The following is a 14092-nucleotide window of genomic DNA, read 5'->3' on the forward strand; positions in this document are numbered from 1 at the left end:
ATAAAGAACCTTGAACCTTGAACCTTAAGTGCTTTCTGTGCAGAGGAGTTTTTTTGTTTCCTGTTCTCATGCTGTCCTCTATAGCCCAGCATGAGTAGAGGTCTCTTTTTTTCCTCTTGTACTTTCCCATTGTAGTGTACATTTCAGTGTTTTTTCTGTAATGCAACTGTTCTCTGACTTGTATTCCCATGTGATGTCTGTGTTGTGTGTGTATGGTTGGGGGGCGGGTTCATTCCACTGCAGGGCAACCTGCCACTGCATGTGGTGAATAAAATTTGAACTTGAACTTGAACTTGCCAAACAACAGCCACGAAACATGGACTTGGAGAGGATGTGCAAAAAGGAATGGGGAAAAATTTCCCCTGAGATGTGTGAAAAACGTCTGGGCAAATACAAGATACATCTGACCTCTGTGACTGCCAACAAAAGTTTTGCCAACAAGTACTAAAGCACGTTTTGCAAAGGGAGCAAATACTTATTTCCATCATGAAAATGCAAATTAATTTAGGACTTTTTTGAAATGCATTTTTCTGGATTTTTTTGTTATTGTTCTGTCTCTCACTGTTCAAATAAACTTACCAGCTGGGGTTCAAATAATTTTTTCCCTGACTGTACTTAGGAACAACATGCAAATAAAACTACATTAGGCCCAAACAACCGCCCAGTTTTAAACAAAAGACTAATAACACAACAGTAGCAGAGAGGATGAGGCTGTCATGGTTTAAGATGGAGCCTGAGTCTGTCTACACACACACACACACACTGGAAAGAGGTGGAGCCATTATAAAAACAGTGAGCTCAGGTGGAGTGAAAGAACGGCTGACAGCAGCCATCCCACTTTCTACTGCAGTGAAACCTGCAGCAAGCAGAGGTGACTCTAAACGTGGGATGGGGCATACTAGAGCTTATTTATTTCAAGGCTTTTATAGGGTTAACTAAGGGTTGGTTTCGTGGGGGGCTTGACCGGGGACTTTGGTCATAACCTGGATCTGGGTCATAACCAAGGGCTCTGATGGCTCTTGGGTGCTGTTTTTCTTTCAGCTGCGTGCGGTAGGGCAAGTTTGATTCCTGTCTGGGGCGTCTGTATCCAGTAAGGATCCTAGGCTAGACCCCCATGCTAACCAAGCCTGTGGCAGCCATGAGCGAGAGAGATAAATATGAAGTCATACTGGCTCGGATGTCGACCAGATCAACAAGCTCAGGTGTTGAGGAACCAGGGCACCCTGATGAGAAGTGAGCTACTGGAATACGAAGGCATCCGTGGGCAAGACATGAAAATAGGGGGCTGTTGGAATACTACTACACAAGTAACCCCAGCAAAAGGGGTTACATGAATAGGGTGAGGGAACTATAGAATCTTTAATGCCCAACATCCACATTGATGGCAAATCAACTAGAAGCTCAGTGTTCCAGCAATCAGAGGAAGGGACTGCTCTTACAGCTAGAGATTGATGAGGTACAATACACATGCAACGGCAAGTGGGAGCCAGGATGACAGGGGGGAGATATCATCGTGGAGCAATACTGGAAGAGCATATAGGAAAAGGGTAGTGGATCTAAGAGGACACCACAGCAACCTCCCTGAACAAGGTCCAGTAACCATCACAGAGGCAGATATCAAGAAAGGGTCTCCAGTATGAAGAGTTGGACAGCACCAGGCCCCGATATGGTTCACGCCTACTGACAGAAGAAGCAGACTGCCACGAGCATCTGGCAGCATAAATGAACCAGCTGCTAGTCAATGAGACACACTCGGAATAGCTAACCAAAGGCCAGACAGTCTTGATCCCTAAGGACCCCCATAAGGGACCAGTCCCATCCATCTACCATCCAATAACCTGCCTCAGCACCACATGGAAGCTCCTGTCAGGCATCATAGCAGCTAAGATGAATAGGCATATGGCTCAAAACATGAGTGGGGCACAGAAAGGAATTGGCATCGGAATGTCATTTGGACTGGAGAAGTGTTGTTGGATGATAACAAAGAGAGGGAACATAGTCAGATCTGAGGGGATTGAACCACCAGATGGCAACATTGCAGACATAGAGGACAGCTACAAGTAGCTTCTGACCCAAGTCCAGCACCCCAAAGCTGTATGCTAAGCGAAAGAAAGGAGGCTAGGGACTGGTGAGTGTCAGTACCACAGTCGAGGATGAGACAAACATCCAAGAATATATCAGCAAGATGGCTCCAACTGACTGTGTGCTCAATGAATGCTTCAGGCAGCAGAAACCCAATAAAGGAGGGGAAGACAAGGGATCTGCATGAGGTGGCAACATATCCAATAAAATCATCAAATTTTAGGCTAAAAAAAGAGATTTGATTATTTATGACTATTTATTCTTATATATGGCTTAACAGCAATCTATGGACTGCACTGACTATCAAAGTGCGCTACCAAACGTGTGTTTGAATAGGCATATGACCATATCTCCACTGGTCTACGCAAAGCGGAGCTGAAGGCCGCTCTGGTGTCTGGGTTGTTGGAGAAGAGGGTGGTTGTAATGCAAGAACCCCCGAGCACACCCGGTCCGGATGGACCAAGTGCAGCGCCTCATGTTCCAAGCCAGGTCGTAGAAACGTCAATGTGTACACCTGTGGGCCAGGGGCTGCCCGAGGGTGGGCCAATGACGCTGCCCCGTTTTGATCTGCTCTCCACCCAGTCATCAGAGGGTTTTAAGCAGGATGCTAGGCTCAAAGTCCGCCTGGCTCGTCTCCAGCTGGAAAAGGAGGAGCGTGAGAGAGAGTTCCAGCTGAGAAGGGAGTTAGAGCTTAGGCGTTTGGATGTGGAACTGGCTAGGGCTAGGGAGGTTGAGCTGAAGAAGGTGGAGGCGGAGACTAAGGTCAAGCTGCGACAGCTGAAACTCCAGCAGGCCTCCTCCCCTCCTGTGGCGGCTTCGCTGTCACATCAGATGTAGGAAGGAATAGTCGTCTGGTCCCTGTATTTCGTGACACTGAGGTGGAGATTTATTTTGAATCATTTGAACGGATAGCAACAGCCTTGCGTTGGCCGCGGGATGCGTGGGCCATCCTGCTGCAGGGCAAGCTGGTGGGCAAGGCACAGGAAGTTTGTTCCTTGTTGTCCGCTGAGTGCAGTTTGGATTACGACAAACTGAAAGGTGCTATCCTGCTAGCCTACAAACTAGTCCCCGAGGCTTATAGGCAGCGATTTCGGGGGTTGAAAAAGGTGCAGGGTCAATCCTTCCTGGATTTCGTGAGGGAAAAGAGTGTCCTCTTTGACCGATGGTGTATGGCCTGTAAAGCTGCAGACCTAGTTTCGGTACTGGAGTTAATTCTCATTGAGGAATTTAAAAATTGCATCTCCGAGCGGATGGCAGTATATCTGAATGAACAGAAAGTCTCCACTTTGCAGCAGGTCTCAACACTGGCTGACGAGTTCGCACTCGTCCATAAAGCCAGTATCGTTAAGGAAGAGCGACGCGACACACTAGCGAAGGCTAGCAGTGCTAGTGGTGAGCAAGGCACAAGGGGGGAGGTGCCTGTGCCTTGTCCCAGGTCAGACCGGAAATGTTTTTACTCTTTTAAATCTGGCCATTTAGTAGCAAATTGTAAGACCTACAAACAGAAACAGTCAGTCTCGAGGGCTAGGAGTGTGCCTGCTAACAAAGCTAATGCTGGCATGGTTTCAAGATCCAGAATAAAGCTCTGTTTCTTTTGCCACAAACCTGGCCACCTGATTGCTCACTGTTCAAAAGCCAACTCAAAGCAAAATCGATCTGCTTTCAAAAGAGTGAACTGTGGTTCACAAACAGACAAGGTTGCCAGTCATAGGCAACAATTGGGAGCATAATTGCTCAGTGGTGTTATTTGGTGAATGTCAGAGGTCGACTAATTCTGAGCTGCCACCTGTTGATCATCGTCCAGATGACCTACAGTGTGACCGATTGTGTGCGACACAACCATTGCAACCTGCACCTCTGGCTAACCAGCATGCCTTTCGCCATGACCCAGCGAAGAAGCGTCAGAGAAGTGTTGCTGTAAGGCCTTCTAGCTGCCTGACGGGTTCTCCATATGTGATGGCTCAAAAAACTTCTGGCTGTCACTTGGGACACTATGTTGAGGGACTTGAGCCAACCCCATTCAGTGTTTTCAACCCATCAAAAAGGTCTTGGCAGATTTGGCAGGGTATGCCTAACCATTATTATGGTGCATGGTAGGAGATAGATTTAAGATTCGTGTAGGACATTCTGTGACAAACCACTGGTTTGTATTTATGGGAGGGGGTCTAACGGCCCTAGCTGGGCCTCCTGAAACTGCCCTTGTGTGGGTGTGGTGTTTTTTCTCCGCCTCCTCCTCTCTCTGCCCCTGCCTTCTCTTTTAGGACACACCTGCTGCTCATCTGCCCTCGTTTACCACCAATTACCCTCAGAGGTGATACAAGCTAGAGAAGAGCAGTGTGGATGTGGGAGAGGCTTCTGGTGGATTTCCTCTGTGCTGGTCAGTGTGTGAGTCTGGTCTAGGTGTGGAAAAGGCCTGCTGTGTGTGTGACCAGCCCCACCGTGCGTGGCTCTTTGTGAGTAGCTCTTAACTGAGCAGTGGTTTCACTTAGGTGACGGCGGCCTCCATTATTTTGTTTGGCCTGCCTGGTTATTGCCAATAGCAGCGTTGCTGTCTTTTTCTGTTGAAGCCTTATAGTTGTTTTCTTTGTTGAAGTGGTCACCATCTCGTTGGGTTGGCTTGTCTGATTTATCATTAAAGCAGCGTTGCTGTCTCTTTTTGTTGTTATTGTTTATATGAATATTGAGGTAATTGATTATAATAAAGATATATTTTGTGTTAAATACCTCTGCCTGGCGTTCTTTTCATTTCAACCCGGATCCAACTGTTACTGTCCCCCACCCTCTTCGCCTAGCTTTCATGTGGGGACGTAACACATCATGAAAGGATAGACCCCTGCATGGTATGTACCACTGGCAGATAGAGGAAGTGGCTGACATCCAGAAGTCCTACCAGTGGCTGGACAAAGCTGGACTGAAAGACAGCAAAGAGGCACTAATCATGGCCATTGATGGATTGGATGGCTGTGGCTCAGGAGCTAGAGCAGGTCATCTGCTAGTTGGAATATTGGTGGTTTGATTCCTGCTCCAATCTACATGCCAACGTGTCTTCGGGCAAGCTACCAAAACCCCCAAGTTGCTCTCAGATAGAAGAATATAAATGGTAAATGGACTGGTTCTTATATAGCGCTTTTCTACTCTCACTGAGCGCACTCAACTTGTGCATTCACCCAATCATACCCATTGCTCACACAAGCACTTTATCTAAGGTTTTTAGTGCTTCTATCCAACATTCACTTGCATTCACACTCCAATGGATGCATCGGAGAGCAACATGGGGTTACACGCCAAGGATATTTGGTATGTAGATTGGAGGAGCCTGGGATCGAACCACCAATCTTCCGGTGAGTAGGTGATCTGCTCTACCACCTGAGCTACAGCCACCCCACAATGTCTGTGAATGCTATACAGAAAGCACTCAGGCATAGAAAAAAAATGCTTGTATTAATGGATGTAATATATATAAAGCACATATAATGGAATAACGAATGGTCAAGCAAGGCAAAAAGCAGGACATAAGAACCAGTCCAATTTCAATATTGTCATGTATTTTATTCAACTAGGATCTCTGCATTGGCTTTTAGCATCTGTATAAAACTCTGATGATGTTTTGGTTATATTTTTGCTGAAATATAGAAAATGTTAAAGTATTGTAAATTATTTCCTGCAACCATATATCAATATCACACCATGTGCACTATATTACTTCTGCTCTTACACCACTTCTCATTAACACAGAAGTCTGTTTGTTGTTTTATGCAATTCAACAAGTTACAGATGCTTTTCTTCTTTAGAGGTCTCTGACGACCTCTCAGTGCATCCTTGAACAAGTCTCTAATTCTGAAATTTCTATTAAGAGCATTATTCAGCGAACACACGTTTGGTAGCGCACTTTGATAGTCAGCGCAGTCCATAGATTGCTGTTAAGCCATATATAAGAATAAATAGTCATAAATAATTAAAAATAACCAGTACAATGATTAATAATCATAAGCAGGAGATATAATCACACTGACATTCAGCTCTGACCACACCTTATTGATGCAGTGCACAAAGTTCAGGGATTTTAAAAAACACTATTTACATCTAAAATAAATCAACGACAAAACCTTTAATTTCAACTCAAATGCCTCTACACCATTTTGATCAAATATACACCATTCTTTGCTAAACAATTTCAACTGATTTTAGGTAGAGCAGCTGTGGTTAATGTCGCCTTAGATTAAATATTTCTAACATCACACGCCATCCATTAATCTTTAGCATCTACATTAACCATCATATCTAATGTAAGATAACTAACACATTTGTTTGTGACATAAACAGTTTTGTTAAACGTATAATTTACTAAGATGAGTCACCCACATTTCCACGTGTTAATCGTGCTTTGATTGTCTCTGTATTTTTCACTTACGTGCCATGCTTTGGGGTCTCCCCAGTACCGGCCCACCTTCGCACCCGGTGACCGTGCTTATAACATTCCCCGGTAATGGCAAAATATAGAAATAAAATCAGAGATTTGGTCAAATAACGCATCTTGACTGCGTGAATCTACCGGCGAGTCCCTTAAAAGTCCTTTTCAGACGGTTCATTACAGCAGGAATCAGTCGGTTGCTCATGGTTGTCAGCAGAGGATGGACGTTGTCTCGCTCATGGCATCACACTCTGCCTCACGAGGCAGCTGGAGAGGAACGTGTCTGTGTGTGATCCTGCACTCTGCCTGCACTTATTTCCCGCGAGCGAGAGAGCGCGAGAGGAACATCTGCAGCCTGCATGCACCGAGAGGAAACACACACATACAAGTAAGACTGCCACTGTGAGGACTGACAGATAATGAATTCCCTGTATCTATGCTAACTCCAACCTTAAACATTACTTTCTGCCATTCTTAAAAGGTCCACCACAAACGTCAAGATGGTTCTCACAAAGACGGTTCACGCGCGCGCGCGCACACACACACACACACACAGACACACACACACAGAGCGAGAGAGAGATTATGCTGCTTGGTATGACACAAGAGAGCCAGATTATAACCCCCTCTAAATAAAAAAATAAATAAAAACCTCATCACAGGAATCACGTTTCACCCAGCTCAGAGGCATGTTGGAACATTTTAAATGCAACCATTCAATGCAGCGCTGGCTGAAGCATTTCTGGGGATCTGGGCAGAAATATCCACCAAGTCACATGATATCTTATGTTGGTGTGATTCGCAGCTGTACTTAGCAGGAGACCATTTATACCCATATGGAAAAGATATATATAAATCTTATAAAGTTTGTATCTGCCTTGTGTGAAACTTGTATGAAAAGCATATAAGAGTGAAAACAGATATAAGATCCCTTGAAAAATTATATGAAACTTGTATGTTTTGGATACTTCCTAAAACAATATATGAAAGTAATGAGAAAGTGGCCACTTTCATGAGTAAATCATGTAAGCTTTTACTATTTCTTTTCCATATGGGTATGCTGCACATGGAGCTCCATCAAAATTCTACTCCTATCACAAAGCCAACATATATTTGTATGAATAATAGTAAACAGTATGTCTTTAGGACCAATCATACATACAAAAAATAGACTAACAAATCAGTACTGATAAGTCCACTTATTTTAGGCTCTCACATGGGATTGGCTCTCTCTGCCTTAGAGCATCACTTCCTGTTCCTGTTACAACACACAGTGGTGTTTTTTAAGGAAAAACTCACAGATAACATCTTATTTCATTGTGTGATCTTCACATGCTTTATCCAAAGTGCATTCTCTCCTGAATCACCCACTAGTTGTTTCACAGTATTTATCACTGTGTCTTTAGAGATTTGTCAGCTTAGTTTAGTTTGTAGCCGACTCGCTAGCAGCATGGCTTCTTCACCTGTCCCTCCTGCACTGTCCTGCTTCTTAGTGTGTCATATGTTTAGCTACTCATTGGCCTCCATTAATAATAATGATATTTGTCATAAATGCAGCCTGTTTACAACTCTGTAGTCCAGGAATGCTGAACTGGAGACCTGGCTCCACGCCACTGTAGCTAGCAAGGCCCCTATAGATGGTACGGCTGCATGTAGCATAGCCACCATTAGTTCTCACCCAGCAGTTTGTCCCAAGCGGCTGGTAAACAGGATTGTTGGGTGACAGTCAGGAGGAAGCATAGTCCTAAACAGAAGCCCCTGGTACGCTACCAACAAATTCTGTCTTGAATCATTGAGACGTGATTCTACAGATACTAGCAACCACAGTCAATTGTCTTCCAGGGACCAGAGCAGGCGACACTGAGGGAACCCGGTAACTGCTTGTTAAAAATAAATGTAACTTCTGTAAAATTATAATCCGCCTCATCAGTAATGACACCTGGTTAAATCAATTATTAATTATTAAAATTATTAATTTTAGAGGTCACTAAAATTAATAATATTATTATTGGGGTCCCCGCCCTTGGCCCACATACCTGCTCTGATTGCCACCACCTGCTGCTGATTAGTCCTGTCTCCTCACCCACTATTTGAGTCTGTGGCTCAGAGCGTCTCATTATTGGATCACTGAACACTGTGAGTTTGTGCAGCCCTGGCACGTTGTGTATTTCTGGCTCATATTAATACTTGTTTCTGTATATAGATTCCCCGGACTTGTCTGTGAACCTTTCCATGGATCCCTGAGTGCAGCAGTGTGAACTGGCTTGAGAGGAGCGAAAGTGTGAGTGGCAGAAGAGGAGCGTGTGTGAGCAGAGGAAGTGTGGAAATATGACTGCTGAAGGAGATGTATGTGGATTCATACAAGAAACACTGGTTCTCTTTCCCAGTTTAAATCCCAACTCAAAACCAATCTGTTCAAATCCGCATATTCATTGTGAACCTATTGTTTGTTTATTTCATCTTGTGCTTTTTTGTTTTTATTCTTTATTTTGTCATTCTATTATGGATTTTATTCTATTCTTAAGTGTTTTAATACAATGTGCGTGAGACAGTGGCTATACACAACACTGGGTGAAACAACTACACACTTGAACACTAAGGGGCAGGGCTATATACAGGGAAGCGACAATACAAAACACGAAATACTACTACGTACCTGTCATGATCCAGAGTCTGTGACTCTGTGTTTATGTTTAGTTTATTATTATTCTGTTGTTTTGGTTACCTTGGGTGTTTGTACTCTTCTGTTTCATGGTTCATGCTCTTATGTTCTGTGTCCCCCGGTCTGTGTTAAGGTTGTGTGTTATGTCATTACGTGTATGTGTTTCCTGTTTTAATTTGAAGATCCGTGTCTGATCTCAGTGTGTTCAGTTTACTTTTCCCCTGTCTCGTCAGGTCGGATTACTCCCAGCTGTGCCCTCCTTTTGTGTCTCATTCCCTCATTATCCTTCTGTGTATTCAAACCTCGTGTCTGCCTCTGTTAGTTGCTGGTTCGTCTGTGTTGTTCCCCTCGGTCTCCCTGCGTCTCTTTCCTCCGTCCCTGCATCTTCGTTCTGGTTTGTTTTATTAGTTTTGCCCAGTTTAGGTTTTGCAGTTTCATGTTCACCCGCCACTTCTGTTTGCATCTACTCTGTTCAATAAATACTCACCTGCACCAGAGCTGCTGCATTTTGGGTCCTTTCTACAAACTTCACACGTCTGCCACACCGGATGTGACAGTACCCTCCAGTTGTAAGCAAGAATGTGTGAGCAGAACACAGACAGTATTAACACCAGGGCTAATAGCAAAAAATACGTATTTTTGTATATATCACCTGAATCACCTATTGAGAGGGGAAAAAAAGAGAGAAAACAAGCAAACAAAAACAGCAATATAATAAACACAACACCATCACGATACTGTGTGTGTGTGTGTGTGTGTGTGTGTGTGTGTGTGTGTGTGTATAGCAATAAATATTGAATATTATTATGCAGCACGTAAGATTTACAGCGCATAGTGTGCTTTGAGGTAGGAGCCAAAAAGGGTGCTGTGTGTGTGTGTGTGTGTGTGTGAGCACCCGTGTGTACACATGTGAGCATAAGCGCGCTTGTTTTTAAAAGGTTCCTTCATGTAATGATCTGCTAGAGGGTGTGGGGGGGCCACAGCCCCGTCCTCCAGGGCATGAAGCACGTATGGAGGAGATCCAGGCTCCAGACATTCAGAGGCCCCCAGAACACAAGAGACCAAGGAAGACCAACAGAGGGGCAGCTGTGCCACTGTCCCAGAAAGAGCTGAGGAGAGTCCCAGATGAGGGGTCACTCCGCAGCCGCGGAGCAGAAGCCAGGGGGGGTTGCAGTGACATGCCCGTGAGCTCCGCCGGCAGCCAGCCGTGCCAGAGTGACCGAGCCCCAGGCTGAGGGCACCCCACCCCCGAAGCGGCCCGAGTGAGCCCCAGGCTCCAGGCCCCGACAAGCAGCCACCAAGGAGTGAGCTGGTGTGTACCTGGACGCCCACCCCGGACACAAAGAGCCACCAATGCACCGATGTCTGAGGGCGTCTGCCACTGGCAGGGGAAGTGGTGGGGGGAGATAGGCCTCCATACCTAGGAGGGCCTGAGATGTCCCCAGAGAGGTGGCGTCTGAGACCCAACCTGACATATGGACACAGATACAAACATGCTTTCCCACCCTCATGCTCTCATATGCAATTACTCAACACTCAACCAACGTGGAGACAGACATAGAGAGACACTGTACACACAATCACACTCCCCAAGCGTACTCTAAGAACCGGGTCTAGGTACATTTGCCCCTGGAGGGGGGAACTGCACCCAGACCCAGGTAGTGTTACCCTCTTCCCTGGGGTGGAGAGAAGCAGACCGCCCCGACTCCGCAGCAGCAGGAAGGCCCCACACTCCAGACGCCAATTGGACGTGTTTTTAAAATTGAGAGGTGGGCAACAACGCCAGGGGTGAGGTTGTACACCCTGATGGTCTTTTGGATTCCGTGTAGCGTGCCCACCCCCCAAGGTCCTATATGTATGTGTATACTCTGAGTAATGTGAATGTCTAAGTTGTGAGATAAAATTGAGGCACAGGCAGCCAGAAGGGGACAGAGGGGGGGATGACTCCCCTGCAACCTGGTGACACACCTTTACCCCAAGGCCCTGCATGTGTGGGTGATTGTGGTGGAGCGGGAAGAGGGAGGCAGCTGGAGATGGGGAGGGAAGGAAGGAAGGGAGAGGCAAGTGGCCCCTCCCTGGGGCCAGCTCCCCCGCTGACCCCAGTAGGCACCCCCCATACTCTGCAACCCACCAGGGCAAGGGGGCCTAGGCCCATCTGGACCGGGGCCCAGAACAGCAGCGCCGCCCGGCCCCACAGAGCCTGGGACAGCCCACCTGACCCCACCACAGAGAAAACTGCACCCACCCCGTCATCCACTCATCTTCCAGACTACACAAGACAATAGAGACCCAGGCTGAGTTCTTCCTCCACCAGGAGGAGGTAAGTTCAGAGAAGGTCCGTGTGAGTAGTGGCAGTTTGGTCTGAGAGGCCTTACTTGGTGAGTAAGGAGGTAGGCAGGCGGAGTGACTGAGTGTATTCAAACCAGAGCGAAGGTGGGGAAGGATGCAGTGAAGTCCAGCGACCCGGTGAAGAGTAACTGCAAACGATGAAGTGAATATTCCGGAAGTGCAACTGGACACAGGAGAAAAACAAGTTCAGTAGCAACATGAGCATACAACTAGACAAGAAAATGGGCCGACACTAAAACTGGTTAGCAGACGTTCTGACGAAGAGTTGTTGTCACAGCTGGACTTAAATGCTGCAGCGCTAATTAGCTCCAGGTGCACTCCTAAAGAGATGATTCTGACTCTGGCCCGAGGACGAGGAGACTGGAAAAACACTGGCCATGACAGTTAAGTGTCCTTGTGTGTCTTGAAAGGTGCTTTTAAATAAAATGTACTATTATTATAAATTTTAAATAGAATGTATTATTCTGGGCAGCCCAATTTTCATAGCTGGGTGCTATAGTTAAAGAGTTTCTTTTAAACTGGTCTTCCGCTGGGTGTGGAGGAGCGTTTACGCTCAGCCATTGTTTTGAGTGCACACGCCAAGGGGCTTCCACGCATTTATACAGCTGTATTTCGCATATGACTATGAAAGGCGGAAGAGGAAGTAGTTCCATCCAATTTAGACGTATGAGTTTTTCCAGCAAGATGGTGCACCACCACATGGGTGCAGGTCCGAGCATTCCTAGATGAACAGTTTCCTGGAAAGTGGATTGGTCGTCGTGGGTCAGTTGAATGGCCCCCAAGGTCTCCCGATCTGACCCCCTTAGACTTTTATCTTTGGGGTCATCTGAAGGCAATTGTCTATGGTGTGAAGATACGAGATGTGCAGCACCTGAAACTACGGATACTGGATGCCTGTGCTGGCATTTCTCCTGTGGTGTTGCTATCAGTGTGTGAAGAGTGGGAGAAACTTGAAACTTGTAAATAACTCATGAAAGAATAAAGTTACGTTGAAACCAAGCACACCATTGTTTTTCTTGTGACATTACCAATAAGTTCGATGTGTCACATGGCCCTCTTCCTATTGAAAAAACAAAAGTTGTAAAAGTTGGCCACCATGGTCACCACCCATCTTCAGGAGTTTGCCCCCTCACATATACTAATGTGCCACAAACAGGACTTTAATATCACCAGCCATTCCCATTTTATTATGGTGTATCCATAGAAATGGCCCACCCTGTAGTTTCCTTCCCTGTGTTCCTGTTAATGATAAACTACAAATTTACCCCCGATAAATGGTTTCAGTCATTATGCAAATGTACAGTTTATAAGATTTGGGAAACCTGCAGTCAGCTGAGACTGAAGAAGTCACTTGGATGAGTGACGAAACGTTTCTCCCACTGAAAACGCTTCGTCCAGATGAACAGAATAAATTTTTGGATATCCATTTCATCATTTGACGTGGGCTGCTGGACTAAAGGTTTGATACAGCCAAAGAAATCATTTGAATTCCAAATTTAAATGAAAGTGCCTTTTCACAGATTTTCTTTAAATAAAAGTAAGATTGGAGATCTTTGATCATCAAGTGTCGGAATATTAAGTGGAAGTTTAATTACACTGCAGAGGTTCTTGTCCATGCATTTGTGTCTTCCTGCATTGATTATTGCGACGCTCTTCTTTCTAACCTACCAAAGAAAAGTTTTAGAGGTCTACAGATGGTGCAAAATGCATCTGCTCGCATTTTAACAAGAACTGGGAAATTTGAGCACATTACCCCTGTTCTGAGATCTCTGCATTGGCTACCTTGTCAGGTTCGAGCAGATTTTAAGGTCCTGCTGCTCACCTACAAGGCTTTAAACGTATGAATATATAGCAATGGTGAAATTTAACTTTATTGACAAAATAATTAGTTTACTCAATAAAAACTGAAGGTGCCTTGGTCCTGTGACCCAGCATTTACGTTTTTGGACCTTTTTGACCTTTATTACTTTATTGTAGTAATCTGTGTACCTTAGTCTTTATTCAGTATTATTTAGTTTGCTGGTGCTTCTCAGCTTAATCATTTGTACTTTTAGTTTCTTGTTAATTCAGTTTATTCCATTTTATGTCCCCTTTGTCTCGGTCTCATCTGTGTCTTCCACCCAGGCTGTCATGTCTCCCTCGCTCTCTCTCTTCGTGTTGTGTTTCCTGTTTTATTTTGGTAGTCCTTGTCTCTCGCACATTGTGTTCAGTTTTTCTTCCCCACCGTGTCGCTATGGCTGTATCCCAATTCAGGGTCTGCAGCCTTAAAGGCCGCATTTTAAGGCCGATTACGTCACCGCGACGCAACGAAGGCTGTCCCAATTCGAAGGCTGCTTGAAATGCGGCTCTCAAATGAGTCCTTCATTTCCCTGAATTTTAAGGACGTGGCAGTGTAGACTGCGTGGCCCAACATATCCCAGAATGCATAGCGCGGCGGTGGGTGTGGATAATTTTGCCGAAAAAAAACGGCGGATGAGGGGCGGCCGAAGAGTAAACTTTAAGTACTGAATATTATGTCACTTGTTTATGTGCAAATGTTTAATAACGCAGAACATTAAAACATTACTGTTGGCCACATGTCGGCAAAG

General features: G+C 45.4%; 1 protein-coding gene across 2 annotated transcripts in view; it reads right to left on the minus strand.

The window, feature by feature from the left end:
- gabrr2a (gamma-aminobutyric acid type A receptor subunit rho2a) overlaps nt 1-6846 on the minus strand; it is a 75290-nt gene extending 68444 nt beyond the window's left edge. Inside the window, exon 1 of one of the 2 annotated variants that reach the window (XM_005750113.1) lies at nt 6494-6846. In XM_005750113.1, coding sequence (XP_005750170.1) covers nt 6494-6615 — 122 coding nt within the window. In that variant the 5' untranslated portion in view covers nt 6616-6846. Of the gene's footprint in view, nt 1-4806; nt 4886-6493 lie in introns of those variants that run through there. The other variant, XM_005750114.2, reaches the window with a different exon arrangement.
- Between the last annotated feature and the right edge of the window lie 7246 nt (nt 6847-14092).

The sequence above is a fragment of the Pundamilia nyererei genome, unplaced genomic scaffold (genome assembly GCF_000239375.1).
Source record: "Pundamilia nyererei isolate P.nyererei 1_Seehausen unplaced genomic scaffold, PunNye1.0 scaffold00262, whole genome shotgun sequence".
NCBI classification, from domain to species: domain Eukaryota; kingdom Metazoa; phylum Chordata; class Actinopteri; order Cichliformes; family Cichlidae; genus Pundamilia; species Pundamilia nyererei.